The 23,522-nt window shown below is 47.6% G+C and overlaps 2 protein-coding genes across 3 annotated transcripts in view; one reads left to right on the top strand and one right to left on the bottom strand.

Annotated features, from left to right (window-relative positions):
* The window catches only part of LOC122743591 (tyrosine-protein kinase ZAP-70), a 197,620-nt gene that overhangs the window by 56,447 nt on the left and 117,651 nt on the right, over positions 1 to 23,522 (top strand). Inside the window, exon 2 of the mRNA XM_043988652.1 lies at positions 1,109 to 1,178. Within this exon, the coding sequence (XP_043844587.1) occupies positions 1,130 to 1,178 (49 nt within the window). The 5' untranslated portion in view covers positions 1,109 to 1,129. The remainder of the gene's footprint in view (positions 1 to 1,108; positions 1,179 to 23,522) is intronic.
* The window catches only part of MYO1F (myosin IF), a 53,372-nt gene that overhangs the window by 9,898 nt on the left and 19,952 nt on the right, over positions 1 to 23,522 (bottom strand). The window contains exons 5-23 of one of the 2 annotated variants that reach the window (XM_043988634.1): positions 23,350 to 23,437; positions 21,929 to 22,018; positions 20,992 to 21,123; positions 20,205 to 20,339; positions 19,231 to 19,363; positions 18,857 to 19,053; positions 15,582 to 15,662; positions 15,273 to 15,359; positions 13,504 to 13,590; positions 12,607 to 12,774; positions 10,250 to 10,335; positions 9,745 to 9,826; positions 7,411 to 7,517; positions 6,839 to 6,937; positions 6,452 to 6,596; positions 5,269 to 5,383; positions 4,993 to 5,162; positions 3,912 to 4,057; positions 1,014 to 1,160 (exon numbers count right to left, since the gene is read on the bottom strand). In XM_043988634.1, the coding sequence (XP_043844569.1) occupies positions 1,014 to 1,160; positions 3,912 to 4,057; positions 4,993 to 5,162; positions 5,269 to 5,383; positions 6,452 to 6,596; positions 6,839 to 6,937; positions 7,411 to 7,517; positions 9,745 to 9,826; positions 10,250 to 10,335; positions 12,607 to 12,774; positions 13,504 to 13,590; positions 15,273 to 15,359; positions 15,582 to 15,662; positions 18,857 to 19,053; positions 19,231 to 19,363; positions 20,205 to 20,339; positions 20,992 to 21,123; positions 21,929 to 22,018; positions 23,350 to 23,437 (2,295 nt within the window). The remainder of the gene's footprint in view (positions 1 to 1,013; positions 1,161 to 3,911; positions 4,058 to 4,992; positions 5,163 to 5,268; positions 5,384 to 6,451; positions 6,597 to 6,838; positions 6,938 to 7,410; positions 7,518 to 9,744; positions 9,827 to 10,249; positions 10,336 to 12,606; positions 12,775 to 13,503; positions 13,591 to 15,272; positions 15,360 to 15,581; positions 15,663 to 18,856; positions 19,054 to 19,230; positions 19,364 to 20,204; positions 20,340 to 20,991; positions 21,124 to 21,928; positions 22,019 to 23,349; positions 23,438 to 23,522) is intronic. The other variant, XM_043988641.1, reaches the window with a different exon arrangement.

The following is a 23,522-nucleotide window of genomic DNA, read 5'->3' as shown; positions in this document are numbered from 1 at the left end:
AGAATAATTATTTAAGTGCCTACTATGTGCCACCCACTATGCTTAGCATGTTATAAGTATTGTCTCATTTGATCCTTACAATAAATTTGGGAAGTAGGTGCTATTATTATCCCCATTTTTGTGGGTGGGGTGGGGTAATGAGGGTTAAGTGACTTGCCCAGGGTCACACAGCTAGTAAGTATCAAGTATCTGAGGCCGGATTTGAACTCAAGTCCTCCTGAAGCCAGGGCTGGTGCTTTATCCACTGTGCCACCTAGCTGCTCCCTTATTTTCCCCATTTTTACAGTTGAAGAAAGTGAGAGCAACAGAAGTGAAATGACATGCCCAGGGTCACACAGAGAGGTAGTGTCTGAGGCTAGATTTTCCAGGCCTAGCACTTTATCCACTGTACCATCTAGCTGCCTCGTAGGTAGGGTGGTAGACAGGGTGATAGACATTTTGTAAAAGTAATTTTTCTTGGAAATTACTGTCCCCATTGCTAATTCAGGGATGGGTAATAATAGCATGAGGGGCAAGGAAGAAACTTTCCTGTTATCTTTGCCAGGATATCGAGCTGGAAGAAGGGACAGTAGAAGCTGTCAAATTCAACTCCCCACTTCCATTTTGTAGATGAGGAAACAGAGGCACAAAGGGTTTAGGTTGGGGCCGCTAGGTGGCGCAGTGGATAAAGCACTGACCCTGGATTCAGCAGGACCTGAGTTCAAATCCGGCCTCAGACACTTGACACTTACTAGCTGTGTGACCCTGGGAAAGTCACTTAAGCCTCCTTCCCCCACAAAAAACAAACAAAACACCACCACCACCACACACACAAAACCAAAGAGTTTAGGTGATTTGCCCAACGTCACACAGCTAAGTGTCTGAGGCAGGATTTGAACCTCAGTCCTCCCCACTCCAAGTCAGGTACTCTCTCCATTACACCAAACCCCAACTGGGGGAGGGGATTGGACAGGGTTATCATTAGTGGTCCAGCATGGGTCCCAGAGCCATCTCCAAGTGCCTTCCCTCCTTACGTGTCATTGAAGGTCAGGTTCAAAGCATTGTGTGTGAGCTCTTGGAAACGCTTGCACAGGAGACTGATGAACTCGGTTTTAAACACACTTTCCAGGAAGCTGTCTGCCCCGGTTTCATGGAGGATAAAGAAGTCATCCTGCCTGGTGCTGGAAGGAAACAGAAAGGTAAAGGAGTGAGGGGTATTGAAGGTCAGAGGGGGAGACATGGAGGGGAGGCATTAAGCAATGAGATGTGCAGAAGGGACTCCTGTCTTCTTAGTAGCTGGAACTATGAATTTGCTTTAGCATGGTATGGTCAAAGCAGGGTTAGACTGATTCAGGACCCCTGGTTTTGAATTCCATCCCAACACATCCCAGCTATGTGACCTTCCCAGAGCTTCCCTTTTGCCTTGGGTAGAGTGAGGCTAATAACACTTCTACTGCCTCCCTCTCTGGGTGGCTGTGGGGAAAGTGCTTTGTAAACCTTAAATATGAGCTGTTATTATTATTAATTATTATTATTATAATCTAGAAGCTGTAAGGGACAGCAGAAGCCCTTCTAGTCCAACCCAGACTTAATCGATAATTCTCTCTGCAATAGACTTGACAAATGGTGGATCCATTTTGCTTGAAGACCTCAGTGAGAAGAACTAGCTCTCTTTGCTATCAGAGGCAGCATTTATTGTTATTGTTATTGTTATTGTTGTTATTCTTACTCTTGTGCCTTTGTGTCCTATTGTAAACTTGAGAGGGGTCTGAGTGAATATTTCCCAGGTCAATGAATCAATCAATCATCATTCAACATTTATTAAGTCCCTACTATAAGCCAGGTATTGGGCTAGGTGCTAAGGATATAGACAAAAGTGAAATAATTCCTACCTTCAAAGAGCTCTGATTCTATCAGGAGAGACAATATGTATATAGATAGGTCAATATAACAAAAAAAAGACAGTGGGGCTTGGATTAATTTTAGGACCAGTCTTGGGGCAGCTAGGTAGTAAAGTGGATAAAGTACCTACCCTGGATTCACGAGGACCTGAGTTCAAATCTAACTTCAGACACTTTACACTTAGGAGCTGTGTGCCCTTGGGCAAGTCACTTAACCCCCTTTGCCCCACAAAAAAAAGGGGGGGGCACAGAAAGAACTAGTCTTGGTCTGCTGCTAGCTAAATCTGTGAGCTTGAGCTGGTCCTCCCTGCCCCTGTTTCCTTGTTCTGCCAAGGGAAGAGGTTGGGTCAGATTACCTCCATGGTTCATTCCAGTTTTAACATTCTTCTACGCTAAGACTTCTGACAATTCTGCCATTCTCAGGGCTAAGGTTCCTTCCGAATCTGAGTCTCTGATCTGTGTTCTAATCCAAATGCTGTGTCTGAATTCTATGTTTTAAGTGATCATATCCCTTTCAGCTCTGAAATGTCATATCCTAAGGCTCCCTTCCAGCTCTGGGGTTTCCTGCAGTTCCGTCCATCTATGACATTCTGTGTTTTATGTCTCATCCAGCTCTTCCATTCAGTGACTTTGTCAGTGTGAGTGGGGAGAATGTAGGAAGGGACTGCCCCCAAAGAAGAGAAAGTAAGTTTTTTTTTTTTTTTTTGGCTGAGGCAATTGGGGTTAAGTGACTTGCCCAGGGTCACACAGCTAGTAAGTGTTAAGTGTCTGAGGCTGGATTTAAACTCAGGTCTTCCTGAATCCAGGGCTGGTGCTCTATCCACTGTGCCACCTAGCTGCCCCAAGAAGGTCAGCTTTTTGAAGGCAGGAAGCATTTTATTTTTGTGTTTGCCCTATCCACCCTCCCTGCTACCTAGCACAGTGCCTGCTCCTAGAAGATTCTTTTCTTTATTTCTTTCTTTTTCTTTTTGGTGAGGTAATTGGGGTTAAGTGACTTGCCCAGGGTCACACAGCTAGTGGGTGTTAAGTGTCTGAGACTGGATTTGAATTTAGGTCTTCCTGACTCCAGGGCTGGTGCTCTATCCACTGCACCACCTAGCTGCCCCTCCTAGAAGGTTCTGAATTAAGTGCTTGTGTAGTTATGGATTCTGGGGTAGAACAGGAGAGGGGGAGAGAATCATAGAAACATTTAGAACTAGAAGGGATATTAGAGAGGTCATTGAGTTCAAGCCCCTCCTTCTACAGATGAAAAAACTGAGGTTAAGTGATCTGCCAAGGATTATATAGCTAGCAAGTGTCTGAGGCAGAATTGGAACCCAGATCTTCCTGGCTCCAAGTCCAGTGCTCTATCCCCTATCAAACTGAAGAGAGGAGAGGTTATGTGGTATAGTGGAAAAGAACTCTGGATGTAGAGTCTGGAGACCTGCTTCAACTCTCAATTCTGTTCTTGATTTGCAGTCAGACCTTGGACAAGTTACTTTCCCCCTCTGGGTCTCAGTTTTATCACCTGTAAAGTGGAGACCAAATGAATGCTCTCCAAAGTCCCAGTTCTCAATCCAGTGATCCTGTAATCTAAGGTGTGACTGGCAGGGTGGGGGATGGAAGGAAAGGAGTAGCATTTATATAGCACTACTACATGCACAAGCATTTATATAGCACCTACTACATGCTAATAAATATGCTAAGTATTTTACAAATATCATCTCATCTGATCTTCACAATAATCATGTAAGGTAAGTGCTATTACTACCTTCGTTTTACAGTTGAGAAAACTGAGGCTGACAGAGGTTAAGTGACTTACACAAGGTCACTCGACTAGTAAGTGTCTGAGGCCAGGTTTGAATTCAGGTTTTCCTCACACCAGGCCCAGCACTCTATCCATTACACCATTGGCTTCCCCTTGAGCTAGTTAGTGTTCTCCATGCCTGAAGCACTGATTCCTGGGCTACAGAAAGCCCCCAGACAGTATGAAAAGGGTAGGTAAGAGATGTGGGCAAATGAATGGATGGGTCTCTGAACAACTGAACTCACCTGAGGGAGACCCCCTGAATGGCCTGGATTTCTATTTTCTTCTTCAGAACCTCTTGAATCTGTCCCTTCTCTGGACCCTTCTTTACCTTCTCCCGCCCGATCACATACACATACTTGGGGGTCAGAATTAGGTCCCGCTTGATGGGCTGTGGAGAAGAACAGGCATTGCACTGGGTGTAGGGATAGGGACTGGGAGGGGATGGGGAGATGCTAGGGTTTACCCGAGAAATGTATGGAGGCAATTTAATAGAAAGACACCTAAGGAGACCTGGGTTCAAATCCTACCTCTGACATCTACTAGGTTGGAAGGCCATGGACAAGTTAGTTAACCTCCCTCAATTTCAGTTATCTCATCTATAAAACAGGGATATTAATACTTAAAGTCTCTGCCTCCTAAAGTTGCTGTGCTGTGGAGGAAAGGTATCTAGTAATTCTCTTAAAAAGTCCTACATAAAGGTGAGTTATTATTTATGGGAGGCTCTGGGCCTGGGAGGAGCAGGATTTAGAAACTCATATACTCCTATATCTAGAGCTTGAGGGAGCTCTATGACCTTTTTTTTTAGTGAGGCAATGGGGGTTAAGTTCCTTGCCCAGGGTCACACAGCTAGTAAGTGTTAGGTGTCTGAGGCCAGATTTGAACTCAGGTCCTCCTGACTCCAGGGCTGCTCTATCCACTGCGCCACCTAGCCGCCCCATATGACCTTATCTTACAGATAAAGAAACTAAGTCCTGTAGAGATCAAGTGACTCCCCAAAGTCACGGAGGCTATAAGTAGTAGGTCTGGGATTAAAACTCAGGATTTCTGTATTGGGGGAATCTGAGTAGGAGAACTAGAAGGAATGGGAGGATACCTGAGTCTATAGGGATTATGGGGGTTGAGCAGAGGCCTCTAGTTGGCCCTGGGGTGGTGTCAGGTACTTCCTGGGTGGCTCTGGGTCTGGCGGGGATTTCAGGGGCCAGGACACAAGGACTCCACCTGGATTTGGTGGTAAGCATTTGTGTTTTGGGGGTGGAAGGTTTGGATTGATCCAAGGGTTCGCCTCCCTGGTCTGGCCCAGGGCTTGAAAAGGGCCGTCCTCACCTTGAAGCGCCGGTCATACTTGGTGATGGAGTCTGCAAAGTCTACACGCTCCCGCTTGGTCAGGAACTGGCGAAGCTCAGGCCTTGACTCCAGCCCCAGGTAGTCGCCCACAAAGTTTCTGTTGATGCTGTTCCTTCTCCTTTCCTTCTTGTTTAACAGGATGTTGGAGGCTGTGGGGGGCCCAGGATGCAGGATATCACGGCTCAGGGCCTTCCCTCACTCCCCACCTCCAGCGAGTACTTGTCCATGTCTGCCCCCACTTTTCGCATGGCTCACCTTCCTCCCGCATCTGCTCATATCTTCTGACAGCCACGTGGCGCCTCCAGGCTTTCTGGATAGTACGGGCAAAGCCATCGAACTTGCGTTCTCGCATTTCTTCCAGCAGAAAGAGCTTGGAGAGAGAGAGGGAAGGGCCTGAGGGAGATGGGCCAGCAGCAGCCCCAACCCAGACCTTCTCACCCACCCAGGAAGAGCCCAAGGCTGCCTCCCCTCAGTGGGCAGGGGACACTATATAGAAATGCCTTCCAAATCTTAAAGGTGGCTCTGTGGCTTGGTTGGTTAAATCACCTGCCTAGTAAATGGAAGTCCCTGGGATCAAATCCCAGTGAGACCTTCTTTGCTTTTGGGCAGCTAGGTGGTGCAGAGGATAGAGTGCTGGACCTGGAGCCAGGAAGACTTGAGTTCAAGTCCAGCCTCAGACACTTATTAGCTGTGTGATCCTGGGCAAGTCACTTAATCCTGATTGCCTCCGTTTCCTCATCTGTAAAATGATCTGGAGAGGGGCAGCTAGGTGGCACAGTGGATAGAGCACTGGTCCTGGAGTCAGGAGGACCTGAGTTCAAATCCAGCCTCAGACACTTAACACTTACTAGCTGTGTGACCCTGGGCAAGTCACTTAACCCCAATTGCCTCACTTAAAAAAAAAATGATCTGGAGAAGGAAATGGGAAACCATCCCAATATCTTTGCCAAGAAAATGCCAAATAGGGTCACAAAGAGTCAGACACTACAGAAATCACTGAACAACAAAATGTCTAATATTATTATCACATTTAAGCCACACACATGAGTTGTACATGGATCACAGAGATTACTCGTGCATGTATGCTCACAGAGACACAGTCACATATGCTTACAAATATAAGCTATGTGGATTGCTCATGTGTATGACTTTACATGAGTTACAGGTGTTCATACATTCAATAGACTGTGAGCTCCTTGTGGGGCAGGAAGTACCTTTTGCCTTTTTGTATTCCTCATGCTTAGCACAGTTCCTGGCACATAGTAGGCCCTTTATAAATGTTTATAGATTGACTAACTGACTGAAATGGTTCATATAACTGTTGGTCACACACACACACAACAATCACTTGTACAAGTCAACAAGCATTCACAAAGCACACACTGTGCTCCAGGTGTTGGGCCAAGGGCTGAGAGATTCCCTTCACACACACACTTACCGACTCTGGGTTCTTGATGAAGACCTTGGAGCGGCCCATTTGGTACTGGTCGGGGTCCATATTGACAGATCGGAGCAGGTGCTGCACCCCCTGACGTTCATCACCGTGCCACCGTGGCCAGGTCTCCGGAGTCAGGATGGCATACCTAGCAGGGTTGTCATAAGGGCAGGGCTGGGCACTGGGCCAGAGGGGTTGCTTCCCCACCCCCATTCCATCTGAGGCATGACCATCCTTGTGCCAGGAGGCAGGGCACAGTGGACCACGGTCAGCAAGGTCTGGGATATCCACAGAATCATGTAATGAATTAATGAATGAAAAAAAAAAACATTTAAGAAGACCTTGCTCTGGGCTAAACACCGGGAATGAGAGTCAGGGACAGCCCCTCACCTCTGCAGGAACTTTGAGAAAACACGGCGGTATGCAAAGCCGGCACGTCGGACACGGATATTTTCTTTCAGACCCAGATACTCCACCTGATGCTTCACCCTGATGTCCGCGAAGGGGCAGAGGAAGTCAGTACATGAGCATGGCTCAGCTTGGGGGGAGCAGAGCCATAAGAAATAGGGGACTGGGGCAGCTAGGTGGTGTAGTGGATAAAGCACCAAACCTGGATTCAGGAGTACCTGAGTTCAAATTTGGTCTCAGACACTTGACATTTACTAGCTGTGTGACCCTGGGCAAGTCACTTAACCCTCATTGCCCCACCAGAAAGAAAGGAAGGAAGGAAGGAAGGAAGGAAGGAAGAAAGAAAGAAAGAAAGAAAGAAAGAAAGAAAGAAAGAAAGAAAGAAAGAAAGAAAGGAAGGAAGAAAGAAAGAAAGAGGGGATCAGTGAGGGGGCAGGAGATCAGGGTGAGGAGCCACTGAGGCAGGAACTTAGGGGGTGAGGAGGCCAGTGCATCATGGGTCATTGTGGGCCAAAAGAGCAGTAATTGGGCAAGTGGCATGTTGGGCCACTTACCTGCTTTCCTCCCAGTCATGGGGTTTCTTGGTCTCATTGGGCTTAATGCATCGGATGTAGTGGGGTGTACACTTCTTCAAAGTGTCCACCAGGTCATTGGCCTGCCTCTGAAAAGACAGAGATGAAGGTGAGAGACCGGACCTAGGGCCTACTTCATACCTTCCCTCCATGGGCCCCCACATCATAAGCTGATGCAGCCCCAGAAGGTAGAGAGGAAAAGAGACAGACATGGTGCGTTGTCTTCCTCCATTCGAATCCAAGCTTCTAGAGAGCAGGAACTATCTTTCCTTCTATTTGTATTTATAGTCTCAGTGCACAGTGAACACTTGATAAACGTTTCTTTACTTGACAAGGGGAAGCGACAGTTATAGTGTCAGACAGAGAGAGACGTGCATGGGAGAGATAGAGATACGAAGTGGAGGTGTGATGGAATGCCCTCCGTGTCTTCTCTGGGCAGAAGGTCCTTCCTAGGGACACCAGTTCCCACTGAACACCAGCCCTCATCCCTAGCCCCGTCTCACAGATCGACAAGTCCAGAGGTCTTTCCACACCAATACAGACAAGGACAGAACCCTCCAGATGGGGTATGGACTAAGTACCCACCCTAGGGTCACACAGAGAAGGGGATATACTCCTGTGGAGCTTGTGAAGCCTCAGCAATGGGGAAGAGCAGATACATTGCCTTCTGGGCATTAGTTCTGGCTACAGAGAAGATAAAGCTTAATTTGGGCCCTTTCTGCCATGGGGTTAACTCTTGTGTAAGGCTGTGTTTGGCTAGCCTTAAGTGAAAATCTAGAGAAGTCGGAGGCATACCAGGGGAGAGGACAGTCAAGCTAAGGAAAATATGAAGTTCCAGGCCCCCAAATTAGGCCAGGGATGAAATCTTCCTGGGCAGAAGTGTCTGGTGGTAGTGATGACAACGTGACAAAGCCAGGGGGCAGAAGTCCCTGGGGACCTGGGAGCACACTTAGGCGTCTCAGTTGGCCTGGGCAACCAGCACTGGTAGGACAGAGTCTTGGAGTTGGAAGAGACCTCTGGGCTATCTAGTGCAAGCCCTGGACAAGAATTCTCTTTGCAATATCCCCAAGAAGAGGTCATCCATCCTTTCCTTGAAGGCCTCCTGAGATGACCCTTTTGAATAACTTTCATTGTTGGCAAGTTTTTCCTTTCATCATGCTTAAATCTACTTCTTTATAATGTCTACTCATTGCTGTTTATTCTTCCCTCTAGGGGCAGGCCAAACAAAGCTAATAGCACCTAAATGGCATAGGGATAGAGTGCCTGGGTCTGGAGTCAGGAAGACCTGAGTTCAAATCTAGCCTCAGACACTAACTAGCTGTGTGACCTTGGGCAAGTCACTTAACCTCTGTTTGTTTCCGTTTCCTTGACTGTAAAATGGATAATGATAGCACTGCCCTCCCAGGGTTGTTGTGAAGATTGAATGAGATTTTTGTGAAGTTCTCAGAACAGTGTCTGACATAGTAGGCACTTAATAAATGTTTATTCCCTTCCCTTTCTCTAATCCCCCATCCATAGTTCTCACTCTCTTTTTTTTTTTTTTTTTGGTGGGGCAATGAGGATTAAGTGACTTGCCCAGGGTCACATAGCTAGTAAGTGTCAAGTGTCTGAGGCCAGATTTGAACTCAGGTCCTCCTGAATCCAGGGCCAGTGCTTTATCTAGTGCACCACCTAGCTGCCCCCAATAGTTCTCTTGCCACCCTTCCCCCCACCCCAAATCCTCTCTTCTAAGTAAACACTCCCAGTTCTTCCAGTCAATCTTAGTCATATTTGATCTGGAGGCCCCTTGACATCTCGATGCCCTCCTCTTGACACTGTCCATCTTATCAATGACCTTCCCAGAAGGAGTCATGATGCTGGCTCCGGCACTCACTATCTGCAGGCAAATGACAAGTGACACCAGCTACAGGACAGTTGGTGATCCCTTACCAACTCTGTGCCTCAGTTTCCCCATCTACAAACTGGGGATAAAAAAAGTACCTGAATACCTACCATTTGGGGCTGTTACGAAGTTAGAAGGAGATAATTCTTGTGACAAACTTAAGCTTTGCCAACATTAAATGACTTTATGAATGTTGCTATGACTATTACCATTATTATTCAATGTTACTACTGCTATTATTATTATTATTATTATTATTATTATGACTGGGAGCTGGCTGCTTTGGTCAGAATGAGTAACTGCAGCCATGGCTGGTGGAAGATCTTGGCAAACATGAGGAGAGAAAGTTGGATTTGTGGAAAGGAAAATAGAGATGTTGGTTGGAGGGGGGTGGAGGGGGGTTGGAAGAGAGAGGGGGAGCCCTGGGCTCTTACCTTGATTTTGGAGCCCGCGGTGCTGGGCCGGCCCTTCTTCTCCGAGTCCAACCTCTCAGGGAAGAGCATTTTAATGAAGGCACTGTGGGAGTAACACATGGGCTTGGGGTAGTGTGCTCCCCCAGCTACTCATCCTCCTTGCTTCCAAGCATTCCCACTCAGCTCCTGACTCATTTGTGTGACCTTGGGTAAATTCTTTACCCTCTCTTGGCTTAGGTTTTTCTCCTCTGGTAAGTGTGTGGGTTGAATGAGGTGATTTCTAAGTCCTATTCCAGTGCTGAGTTTCTATGAATGTTAAGAAGGGTCCAAACAGCCCTTCCCTAGCTCCCTGTCCCTTCTTGACAGCCCACTACTCATCCCACCTGTCTTTCAGCCTGTTCTGACTCCCTTCTTCTTGACTCCCAAGGCCTCAGCCTTTCCCCAAATCACTGTCCTTGCCTGCCGCTCTACACCAGCCTCAATCTTTAGCCTGTCCCATCTCCAGGTCCCCACAGCTACCACTCACTGTTCACTGCTTTGCATAAGCTCGATGAGGTCTGAGAAGAGCACATCTCGATTTCGTTCACAGAAACCACTGACATCATAGGAGACCTGAGCAAAGAAGAGGCAGGGGGAGGCTGTGAGCAAGGAGGGGAGTCCTGGAACAGGGGAAGTTGGGGGATTCGGGGTTGCTGGAGTCCTGGGGAAGAGGGAAGGCAGTAGGAAAGGCTCTGAGGCCTCTGGATTCCCCGGCCATGAGGAGTTTCCAGTAGATGACATAGAGGCAGGGCAGCTAGGTGGTGCAGTGGATAGAGCACTGGCTCTGGATTCAGAAGAACCTGAGTTCAAATCCAGCCTCAGACACTTGACACTTACTAGCTGACCCTGGGCAAGTCACTTAACCCCAATTGCCTCACACACAAAAAAACGAAAGAAAGAAAGAAAGAAAGAAAGAAAGAAAGAAAGAAAGAAAGAAAGAAAGGAAGAAAGAAAGGAAGAAAGAAAGAAAGAGATGACATAGGGGCATAGGGGTCACCTTGATGTAGCCCCAGGGCTGGGGCAGGGAGAAAAAGCTCAGATTGTACATGATATCCCTAGACTAGGGAGGGAGATCTTTATCCCCCCATCTCTCTGGCCCTCCAAGGTTTACCAAGCAATACTCTCTTAACTCAGGGAGAGAAGTGATGGTGCAAGGCCTGTTTCCCCAATTTTACAGAAGAGGAAGTTGAGACCCAGACCAGACAGAGGAAGTCATTAGGCTGGGTTACTGTAGCTGCTAAGTGGCAGCCTGGCCTCCTGGTCTCCTGAGTCTGAGGCCGACCCTTAGTCACACCAGCCTGCCTCTCTCAAAATAATAGTGTGAGAAATGAAATTTTCTCTCTTATATTTAATAACCAATTATTGTATTTGGAGGTTTTTCTCCTTTTCTACTTCCTCATCCAGAAACCAACTAGTGTGGGAAATTTCTCTTAGAGATTTCTCAGTTTAAGATCTAATCAGATGGTAAAAGAAATTCTAAGTTTGGCTAATGGGTGGATTCCTGCTCATTGTACTTGCTCAGACAGGTCCTGGAAAGATGTTGATTCTCCTTCTAGTCAAGACAGGTAATATGGAAATTGATGTCTCTTTGATACCCCAAGATAGCCCATCTCCCATTTGATTGATCAACAAGAGAGGTTATGCATCTGTCAGGAACACCTCCTATTTTAAGGCCATATAAACTGTGATCCCACCACCATTACAGGTCTTTGGTCACAGGGAGATGGCCAATGACGATCCTTTTATTAATAATCTGCTGTCCTTATTAATAAAAATGATATGGGGTGGCTAGGTGGCTCAGTGGATAAAGCACCGGCCCTGGATTCAGGAGTACCTGAGTTCAAATCCGGCCTCAGACACTTGACACTTAATAGCTGTGTGACCCTGGGCAAGTCACTTAACCCTCATTGCCCCCACAAAAATAAATAAATGAAAATGAAAATAAAAATGATTAAATTACTCAGAAACTATGTCTCTCAAAATTTTTAAACATTGCAATAGAACACACAGAGAACCACAGAGAACACTTTCCTCTTGATGGCCCTCTGAGGTCATTGGTGACAGGTATACCCATTTTACAGATGAACAAACAAGTCCAGATAGGTGAACTGACATGCCTCATGTCACTCAGGTAGTAAGTACCTAGCTGGGGCTTGAATGAGGGTCCTCTCTGACTCCAAATTCAACTGTCCTTCCCACTATACCCTGCTGGGGATGCTAAGCACTGGTTGAGCAGAGGCAGTGGAATGAAAGGCATAATACAATGAGGTATCATGATACAGTGACTTTGGTGCCCTGGGCAACTCTTTTTTTTTTTTTTTTTTGGCGGGATGATGGGGATTAAGTGACTTGTCCAGGGTCACACAGCTAGTAAGTGTCAAGTGTCTGAGGCTAGATTTGAACTCAGGTACTCCTGAATCCAGGGCCGGTGCTTTATCCACTGCACCACCTAGCTGCCCCATACCTGGGCAACTCTTAATCAATCAATTGATTGATGGATATTTATTAAGCAAAGCAGAGGCTGCCTTGCTTTGGTAAAGGGAGCTTCTGAATCAAGGAATTTCCTTGGACCAAGGAATTCACACGTCCAGTCTCTTCCTAAGTGCTGTGCTAGGTACTGCAGAGCCATAGATAAAACAATAGACTATCTCTCTTCTAAAGGGCTTACTTTGTAGTGGAGATGGCTGTGTGTGTGTGTGTGTGTGTGTGTGTGTGTGTGTGTGTGTGTGTGTGTGTGTGTGTGTGTGCACAGAAGGAGGCTTGGGTACCTGAGATGGTTTGACTGGCTGGGGTGTCCCAGGAAGGATGAGAGTGGGGGCTGCTATATTGGGGGTGAGATTGTACCTTGCCTGCATAGTGGTGGATGATAAAGCCTGAGTTCCAGCTGTTAAAGTGCTCATGACATCCCACGGCTCCCTGTAGCTTCTGCAGCAGAGTCTGGTCAGCTCCATCGCCTGTGGCATGCATGGTAGCACACACGTCGTCCAGTACACTCATGATTCCCGGAGGATTCTGGGGCCAGAGAAAAGGCTCAGACCTGTGTCCATAGCCCAACATGCCCTCCCTATCCCAGCTCTTGGCATGGTCATCCCAAGGACCAGGGCCTGATGGGCTATTTAGAACTGGAAGGGACCTTACAGATCCTCTAGTATAAAGTCCTCATTTTTTTTTTTTTACGGGGCAGTGGGGGTTAAGTGACTTGCCCAGGGTCACGCAGCTTCTAAGTGTAAAGTCCTCATTTTTGCAAAAGGAAACTGAGGCCCACAGAAAGTGACTTGTCCTAGGTTACACAGAAAGTGGCAGAATTGGGGTTTGAACCCAATTCTTCTCACTCCAAATCCAGCATACTCCCCATTGTATACCATGCTCCCTGTCCAAACTCCTGCCCAAATCCCGGGATCTAAACCAGAGACCTTTAGTTCTTCATTGAATTCGATTGGATTGGATCTTCATCTATCCCAATACTCGGCATACCCACATCCCTTGTGATCACTGACAGCTCTTATGATCACAGGCTATGACCATTGGTGGCCTTGTCCTTGACCGAGACTGCTTGGTTGGCAATCACAGTGGAGATGGGAACAATCCATAACCCAAGCTCCCCCTTCCCAGTGGTGGACGTCCCTATCACTGTCTGGGAAGAAACATCTCTCCCTCCCCTGCCCAGCCTAACCCTTTCTCACAGGCCCTTTGCCCATCCTGTCCGGCTCCCCACTCACGTAACCCAAGTTCTGAGCTCACCAGTTTGTTCTCGATGAGGTCACATACAACCTTGTTGTTGAAGTACTGGATGGGGCTCCACTTGATGCCTTCCTGAACATATTCCTCCTGGGGAATGAGATAATGAGTAGTGGGTAAATAAAGGGGAGTTGAAGGGAGTCAGTGGTCAGAGACCCCCACCTCCCATCCTGGGCAAGGAGCTCAGAGTTCCTTTGATATTAACTCACTTTTTTTTTCGTTTGCAGGGCAATGATGGTTAAGTGACTTGCCCAGGGTCACCCAGCTATTAAGTGTCAAGTGTTGGGGGCAGCTAGGTGGTGCAGTGGATAGAGCACCAGCCCTGGATTCAGGAGGACCTCAGTTCAAATCTGACCTCAGACACTCCAGGCTCAGGGCCTGCCCTTTGCTCAGGCTGTCTCTGTGCCAGAATGTTACCCTCCTCACCTTTGCCTCTAGGAAAACCTAGCTTCCTCCCAGGCTCAGTTCAAGAGCCACTTCCTACCTAAGGACTTTACAGACCCCTCTAACTGTGAGTGTTCCCCACCAATTTTGTATTTACTTATATGGCTTGTGATCTTCCTAAAGCATACCTTTGACTATGCTACTCCCTCCCCTCAATAAGCCATAGTGATTCCCTATTACCTCCAGGATCAACTACAAAATCCCATTTGGCTTCTAAAGTCCTTCATAACCTTCCCTCTGCCCTCATTTCTCTAATCTTTTTTTTTTTTTTGGTGGGGCAATGAGGGTTAAGTGACTTGCCCAAGGTCACACAGATAGTAAGTGTCAAGTGTCTGAGGTCAAATTTGAATTCAGGTCCTCCTGAATCCAGGGCCAGTGCTTTATCCACTGTGCCACCTTGCTGCCCCACTTCTCTAATCTTCTTACACCTTACCATCTTCCCCTCATCCTTTGTTGTTGTTCAGTCTTGTACAATTCTTCATGACCCCATTTGAGATTTTCTTGGCAAAGATACTGGAGTGGTTTGCCATTTCCTTCTCCAGCTCATTTTTATAGATGAGAAATCTGAGGCAAACAGGGTAAAGTGACTTGCCCAGGGTCACACAGATAGGAAGTGTCTGAGGCCAGATTTGAACTCACAAAGATGAATCCTTGCTTCAGGCTTGGTATTCTATCCACTGTGCTACCCAGCTGCCCCTAGCTGCACCCCCCTGAACTCTGTGATCAGTGACACCAACTTCCTTGCTGTTCGTAGCTTGTACTAACAAGACTAACTGATCTCTTGACTATGGACATTTTCATTGGGCCGTTTCCTGTGCCTTGTACAGTCTTTCCTTTTTCACCTTCACCTCTGGCCTCCCTGACTTCCTTTACATCCTGGCTACAATCCCACCTTCTACAGGAAGTCTTTCCCAGTCCCCCTTAATCCTTGTGTCTTCCTTCTATTGATTATCTCCAATTCATTGCATCTATAACTTGTTTCTACATAATTGTTTGCAGCTTCTCTCCCCTATTAGATTGTGACTTCCTTGAGAGCGGGGACTGTCTTCTGCCTTTCTTTGTATCTCCAGGGCTTGGCACAGCTCCTGGCACATAGTAGGTGTTTTAAAAAGGTTTGTTGACTCTGTCTGACCGCAGAGCTCTTCTAAGGCACTCTTGCTGTCTTTGAACCAAAGCATAAGGATACAACTTTTGCCCAATTAGATTTCATTTCTGGAGATCTGACTCCCAGAGGGCTCCATTCTGGGAATGCTCCCATTTTGGAAAATGCCAAATGATACAGAAACCTCCTCCATCCTTTCTTCTGTCCCTGGTGTCTGGGCACCCACCTGTTCAGCCTTCAGCGTTAGCTCGATGAAAATCTGCTGTAGTTTCTCATTCACGAAGTTGATGCAGAATTGCTCAAAGCCATTTCTCTGGGGGCAAGAAAGGGTTACTGAAGCTATCACCACTCCCTGCTTTCAGCTCATCTCCCTATTTCCTCCCATTCCTAACAGGGTGGCCTTGAGGGCAGTGGATGAACCCCATGCCCTTTGAGGATGGGAAGCAGAGGGGTCTACAAGGCAAGGATAGGAGCACAATGCGGGGAAAATCCTCTGAGGCCCAAGATTGGCTCTGTCTGCCATGTTGTCTGGTACCTGGAAGATCTCAAAGCCATAGATATCCAGGACTCCAATGCTGTATTCTTCTTGTGGCTTCTGCATGGCTCGGTTTATGGCCTAGGGAGGGAAGGGGCACAGCCTGGGCTCTCAGAGAGGAGGAAGCGGGGTTGCCCAATGCCCACCCCCGGTCATGAAAGGGGAGAAGTGGTGGCCCAAGGCACTGCAACCAAGCTCCCTTTCCCCTCTGCCTATATCCTCTTGAAGGGAGGGAAGAGTCAAAGAGGAAAGAAAAACAGCTATGTTGTGTGGTGGGTAGAAAACTAGATTTAGTCAGGAAAATCTGATTTTGAATCCCCTCTCAGATACTTCCCAGCTGCTGAACCTTGGTTTTCTCATCTGTAAAGTGGGGAATAATAGAATCTACCTCACATGGGTGATGAGAAGATCAAATGAAATAATACATGTGTCTGCAAACTTTAAAGTGCTATATGAATATTAGTTATTATTACTATTACTATTATTGTTGATAATAATAATAATAATAGTAATAATAACAAAGGCATGAGCACTGGCCCTGGATTCAGGAGGACCTGAGTTCAAATCTGGCCTCAGACACTTAACACTTACTAGCTGTGTGACCCTGGGCAAGTCACTTAACACCAATTGCCTCACCAAAAAACAAAAACGAAAAACAAAAAACCAAAGGCATGGGGTATGGGAGAAGTTTGGGATCTCAGAATTAGGATGATAGTCTATAGGGGAATGGGAGGTGTTGGCAGAGGGTAGGTTTTAGAAGAGAAGGAATGAGATAAGAGAGAAAATCATTGATCCACAGAATGTCAAAGCTTAGAGAGACCATCAGCTAATTTTGTTTGTGGGTTTTTGTTTTTTTTGCAGGGCAATGAGGGCAATGAGGGTTAAGTGACTTGCTCAGGGTCACATAGCTAGTAAGTGTCAAGTGTCTGAGGCTATATTTGAACTCAGGTCCTCCTGAATCCAGGGCCAGTGCTTTATCCACTGCACCATCTAGCAGCCTCTGTTTGTGTTTATAAAAATATTTTATTTCTCCCTGTTACATGTAAAAACAATTAACATTCATTTAAAAAATTATTTTAGACAGTAAGCAATTTGATATAGGTTATACAACCATCTACTAATTTTACAGATAAGGAAACTGAGGCCCAGAGTGGGGAGGAGCTTGTCTCTTGTGAGGGTTTCCATGTTTCCCCTTCTGTTCCCTCATCCTCCTTTAATATCCACAGACAGTATCCCTCCCTTTGTCCAGAGACTGTGGTGATAAATGTTGAAAGGGTGCGAGTAAACAGCATCAAAAGAATTATAAACTCTTTTTTTTTTTTAATTTTTTTAGTGAGGCAATTGGGGTTAAGTGACTTGCCCAGGGTCACACAGCTAAACTCTTTATAATCATGCAAAAGAGTGCTCCAAATCAATAATAATGAAACTCAAATAATAACAATAGCTAGTACTTATTAATCCCTCTTGTAAAGTTTGCAAATCTGTACATTATCTCATTTAATCCTCACAACAACGAGATAAAGTAGGTGTTATTATTATCCCCATCCTACAGATGAGGAAACTGGAGTTTAAGTGATTTGTCCTCTTACCACTAAATGTCTGAGGCAGAATTTTAAATCGGGTCTTCCTGACTCCAACTCTTGTGTTTTTATCTACTGTATCACCTAACCCCAAGGTTTCTTTCACCTTATGCCCTGTGAATTGGCAAAGATGGGACTAGTCAGGACGTGTCGTGGGAATATAGGCACCCTGGTACATTATTGGTGGAGTTGTGAATTGGTCCAACAATTTTGGAAAGCAATTTGGAATTGTTCAAATAAAACTACTAAAATATCCATACCCTTCTGGCCCAGAGATTCCACTACTAGGACTATATCCCAAAGATCCCACTGATAAGAAGCAAGTCTTATACCTCCAAATATTTACAATGGCATTTTGGGGGATAGTAAGGGACTGGGAACAAAGTAGATACCCACTGATTGGGGAATGCCTCAATAAGTTGAGGTACATGAATGTAAATGGAATTATTACTTGCTGTGAGAAATGATGTGGAAAGATCTACGTGAACTGATGCAGACAGAGTGAAATAAGCAGAGCCAAGAAAGCAACATACATGATGATTACAACAATGTAAATGGAAAGAACTACAAAAAACCAAAAGTGAAAATCACAAAATTACAAAAACAAGCATGACTCAAAAGAAGAGGTATGAGAAGACTCCCCACCCCATCCAATTGCAGGAGCTAGGTCCTTGAGTGGAGGACTTTTTAAATGTATGGATCAATTATCCTTATTTTTTCCTTCTTTTTCTCTTGTCTTTAAAAAATATTTGTTATATTGGATGGTTCTCTGTAGGGGGAGGGATACTAGGGGAAATTATGACAATTTTTTTTTTCTTTTTAGTGAGGCAATTGGGGTTAAGTGACTTGCCCAGGGTCACACAGCTAGTAAGTGTTAAGTGTCTGAGGCCGGATTTGAACTCAGGTACTCCTGACTCCAAGGCCAGTGCTCTATCCACTTCGCCATCTAGCTGCCCCGACAATGTTTTAAAAGAGACATTAATGGGGGCAGCTAGGTGGCGCAGTGGATCGAGCACTGGCCCTGAATTCCTGAGTTCAAACCTGGCCTCATACACTTGATACTTACTAGCTGTGTGACCCTAGGCAAGTCACTTAACCCTCATTGCCCCACAAAATCAAACAAACAAACAAAAAGACATTAATAAAAGGGTTTTTGTTGTTGTTGTTGTTTTTAAAAACAGAGTGTGAAAATCTCTTCTAGACAAGATTTCCTGAATTCTCAATGTCTTGTGGGGTAGGACTTGGGGAGGGAGGGGAAGGCTCAGTCTACTTCAGACACTGCCTTCATAGATCTTCTGAAACTATTGGCCCAGGTCTCTCCCTTCTTATAATCATAATTTATATTCCTATAGTGCTTTAAGGTTGCAAAACCCCTGATGTACCTGCCCTCATCTGATCCTCCCAGCAACCCTAGGAAGCAGAAACCATTATTCCCTTTTGGATTTTTTTTGTTTGTTTTTTTTGTCAAGTGTCTGAGACCAGATTTGAACTCAGGTCCTCCTGAATCCAGGGCCAGTGCATTATTCACTGCTCCACCTAGCTGCCCCATTATTTCCTTTTGATGAGTTTCAGTGCCTTGCCCGGGTCGCACAGCTCGTAGATGTCCGAGGAGGAGGTATTCAGTCTGGGTCCAGCACTCCATCCAGGAGTCTGCTTCTCATGCCCTCCTTCCCTGCTCACCACACCAGGGCTTACCTCCACCAGGAAATCAAAGAGCCGGGCATAGAGCCCCTTGGCCAGAGCATCTCTAGTGTAGGCGGCCTGCTCCACGCTCAGTGTCACAGTAATGGACTCCGAGCGGCCGCCCCATCGGCTGTCCATCTTACGGCTGGTTAGTTTGTCCCGGAGGCGCCCACTGTCAATGCCCAGCAGGTAGGCGGGGAAGGCCAGCACTGGGGAAAGGGCCAGGAGGGGGTCTAAGGTCAAAGCCATACCTCCCTAAGCCCCACAGCCTCACCCCTGTGCTCCCAGGCCCTGCTCTCCCCAAACAAGAACCACTCCCAGGTCTCTCCAGCACCCTCCTTGCTGCCCCCTCCCCCTGGGTGCCAGGCTCCCCCCTGAGCACTCACAGTCTGTACTCTCCACTCTGGCATAGTTCCCCTCCTCACAGAAGCCAATGTTCCCCAGGTGAAGGATTCCAGCCACAATCTGGAGGACCAGCTGCTGGATGTTGGGTGGGATTCCGATGACCTGCATAGCATCCTGTGGGGCCACCCAGAGTGCTTGGAAGCCTGGTCCCAGCTCCAGTCGCTGATCCTGCCCCACATCCCATCCCTGACCTCATCCCTTGCCCATGGCCTATCTCTGCCCCTGCCCCCATCTGTTCTTGCTCCCTCCTCTGTCTCTGCTGCCTGCCGTCTTTGCCCTTGGCCCTTTCCCTGTGCGTCTGTGTCTGTCCCTGTCCCTGCCCAAAGGCTCCTACCTCTGTCCATGTCTCGTCTCCTTCTCGGCCTTTGTCTGCATGCCTGTGTCACCCCGGCTCTTATTCCTGTGTAGCCCCTGCCCCCTGTGTCCTTGTCTGTGCTGTCATCTTTTTTTTTTTTTTTTGGTGGGGCAATGAGGGTTAAGTGACTTGCCCAGGGTCACACAGCTGGTATGTGTCAAGTGTCTGAGGCTGGATTTGAACTCAGGTCCTCCTGAATCCAGGGCCCATGCTTTATCCACTGCGCCACCTAGCTGTTCCTCTGCTGCCATCTTGCCCCTGTTACTGCCCCAGCCCCAGCCTTTGTAACCTCTGAGGATATGAGCCAAAGCCACTTCACTTAGCAGGATAGAGTGGGAAGACATCAGAGATGTGGAGAAGGAAGAGTTAGGACCACAGCTCATACATGCATGAGGCCTGGCCTGGGAACGATCATCCCCTTTGGCTTGAGGATATGGAGTCCAGGGCCTACTGGAGCCTTCAAGACAGCCTTCCCTCACCTCGTACCCTGATATGAAGAGAGACAGTAGCCCTGTCCCAGGCTCAGGCATCTCTCCCTGTGGACTCAGCCTAGAGGCTGCGGAGAGGGGTTGGTGGGAGTAGGGGTCACTGGGTCCTTACCAGAGTCTCATGGAAGTCGTTGAGGTCATTGGTGCCATCCACCTTATAGGTATCTGATTGGTTGAGGTAATAATAGTAATCAGGGGTCATGATGCCCAGGTTCTGCCGCTGCTCCTGGGAGGCACCTTCTAGCAGCTGGGGAGAGGGGGAGGGAGATAGGTAGGGAGAAGGACAGATGGAGGAGGGGAGGGAGGTATGGGGGCAAGGCTCGGATTTGAACTCAGGTCTTCCTGAATCCAGGGTCGGTGCTTTATCCACTGCGCCACCTAGCTGCCCCCTGTACTGGTCAATTCTTAGAGCAGTCAGTGGAGCCTTGTGTCACCCATCCCCCAGGCCCAAACTCCACCCAGTTTTCCACCTCTATGATCTTTGTATAACAGCCCTAGGTGAATGTCTCATCTATCTTCTTGGCTTCCCCGATTCTGTGTCCCAGACTTCTCCCCCGGCCCTTGGCCTTCTGGCTTTCTGCATTGCTAGCTCCTTCCCCTAAGTCCCAATGGCTTCTATTCATCCCCAGCAGTCAGCATCCATCCCCGTTCCCTGATCTCCTTTGCTGCCCACACTATCTAAATTAGCTTGCACATTTTGCATCCACTCATAAGTCCTTATGGATGATTGTCTCATCTCATGGAGAGCCGGGCCTGCTTCACTTATCTTGGCACAGTGCCTGGGACATGAGAACTACTTAATAAATGCCAACTGATTGGTCCCCAGTGGTGTTTTCCGAGTCCTTCTCTGCCCCGAGGGTCCCAGCATTGCCCCCTCTCCCCTTCCCTTCCCTCTGCACCTGGTAGTAGATGTGGAAGTTCCTCTCATTCTCGTTCTGTGAGACCACCCTAGATTTCTCCAGGAGGAAGTTGGAGATCTTGCCACCGTCGGGCTCCCCTCCTCGACTGAACTGGATCTCAAAGTACTTGCCCTGGGCCCGGAGAGGCCAGTCAGTTCCTTGCAGGGCTAGTGTGGCTGCACATGTATGTCTGAGGGAAAGGATCTCGAGGGATGGGAGCACATTTACTGGGAAACCAGGGCAGAGCCTGGGCAACACTGTTGGCTAGCAGGGGTCTGCTAGGCCAGGGCCCCAGCTCTCCGTACCTCACTGACCCTCTCTAGGAACAGATGTGGGCTCGTAGACTTCAAGCTGAAGGGATCTTGTGGGTCATTTACTTTGTTATTTTTGTTGTTGTTGTTTTTTGGTGAGGCAATTGGGGTTAAGTGACTTGCCCAGGGTCACACAGCTAGTAAGTGTTAAGTGTCTGAGGCCAGATTTGAACTCAGGTCCTCCTGAATCCAGGGCCAGTGCTCTATCCACTGCACCACCTAGCTGCCCGGGGTCATTTACTTTGAACCCACATCATTTTACAGATAAGGAAACACACTGAGAGGGGAAACACTGGTCACACAGCAGAACTGGGATTCAAACACGGGTTCTTTGGCTCCAAAAATCAAGTGTCCTTTCTGCTTCCTCAAGGAGGGAATAGATGCTAGGCCCAAGCTCAGCCTCCTTCTGCTCAGGGACAGGGGAGAGTGCCGTGGGCTCAGATGGGCAGGGCAAGCTTCAGGGAGGTGGGAGGGCTTGAGCCGGGCTTGAGAGTCTGAGTGAGCATGGAGAGGGATGGCACCAGTCATGGGAGGGTTGGGCTCATGGACCCAGGGCCTTGTGAAGGGTTGGTGTGGGTTCTATGTTGCTGGGCAACGGGTATAGGTTGGGTGCTGGCCAGACTTACAAAACGGCTGGAGTTGTTGTTGCGAACGGTCTTGGCATTGCCAAAGGCTTCAAGCAATGGGTTGGACTGAAGGATGATGTCCTTTACATGCTGTAGGGGGCATGGAGGGTGGAGACAGGAAGAGTCAGGGTCAAGGTCAAGGTCAGGATAGGTATCAGGGCCAGAGACTGTCCTGGCCAAAGGCAGGAAAGAGGAGACCCAGAATTCTGGAGCTGGAAGGGGCCACAGAGGCCATATTATTTTTTATTTAAAAATTTTTTTATATTATTCTTTTTTTTTTTTTTGCAGGGCAATGGGGGTTAAGTGACTTGCCCAGGATCACACAGCTAGTAAGTGTCAAGTGTCTGAGGCCGGATTTGAACTCAGGTACTCCTGAATCCAGGGCCAGTGCTTTATCCACTTTGCCACCCATCTGCCCCAGAGGCCGTATAATTAATGATGGGCAGTGTCATATAATAGAGAGCTAGGAAGACAAGTTCACATCCTGCTGCCGCCACATCCTGGCTGTGGGACACCAGGCAGATCACTTAACCTCCCAGGGTGCCGGGTGGCTCTCTAAGACACTGAGTTGCAGAGAAGGTGCCCACAACCTGCCTTGGTAGTGTGAGTTTCCTCAGGCATTTCCAATTCTAATGAAGGCATGGGTCCAGTCCCTAGCCCTAGCCCACGTGCCAGGACGGAGGCATGGGTGGGAGTTATGGATGGATAGGGAGCCAGTCTCTGAGTCAGGGAGAGCTCCTGAGTTCAGAAAGGGGAAATGCTTGCCCATGGCCACACAAGCAAGCTGTGTTAGAACCAGTTCTCAAATAGTTCCCCTACTCCCTTTTGAGATACTTCTAAGAACCCAGATGGAAAACCAGAAGGGACCTTTGGGGGCACCTAGTCCAATGCCCTTATTTTTTTTTTAGATGAGGAAATTGAGGTCCAGAGGTTAAATGACTTATCCAAGGTCACACAAGTTTTACTAGAACAGAGCTAGGATTTGAACCCAGGTCTTTTGGCTTCAAAGCCAGCTCTTTCCAGTGGACCCCAATACATTTGCCTTGGTAAGCAATCAGGCAGTTGTGTTTGGTGGATATTCTTATGTAATGAGACGTTACCTCCCTCCTGAGGCTCTCACTGAGGAGGCCTTTACATCAAGCCTAAGTTAGCATCAGCACCTCACAGCCTCAGTGTTTCTGGTTCTACCCTTTGGAACCAAGGAGAACAAGTCTAATCCCTTTTGTATACATTTCCCATAGCTGAGGCACGCATTTGAGAGCCGCTGGACTGTTTCCCCCAGTCCCCAAACCCGTCTGCTCTTCAGTCTAAACATCCATTTTCATGTGATCTTCGCAGTCCCCAGGCCTCTCTCTATCCTGATCCATGAGGTGAGTAGAGAGGACCCTGAAGGTGGCCTTGACCAACTCCGTCCTACTCACCTGGACCTTCTCTCCCCCTCCGGACACCTTGGAAATGTAGCCCATGATGTATTTGGCAGCCACTGTCTTCCCTGCCCCACTTTCTCCGCTGCGGGGGGAGAGGACAGAGATGGGACTCAGCCCTTCCAGAAGAAGAGGGAACCAATGTGTGCAGTGTGTTGTGTCTCAAACCC

This window comes from Dromiciops gliroides, chromosome 1 (genome assembly GCF_019393635.1).
Source record: "Dromiciops gliroides isolate mDroGli1 chromosome 1, mDroGli1.pri, whole genome shotgun sequence".
NCBI lineage: Eukaryota > Metazoa > Chordata > Mammalia > Microbiotheria > Microbiotheriidae > Dromiciops > Dromiciops gliroides.
The sequence above is the reverse complement of the archived record's forward strand: the minus strand, read 5'-3'. Positions and strand labels throughout refer to the sequence as shown.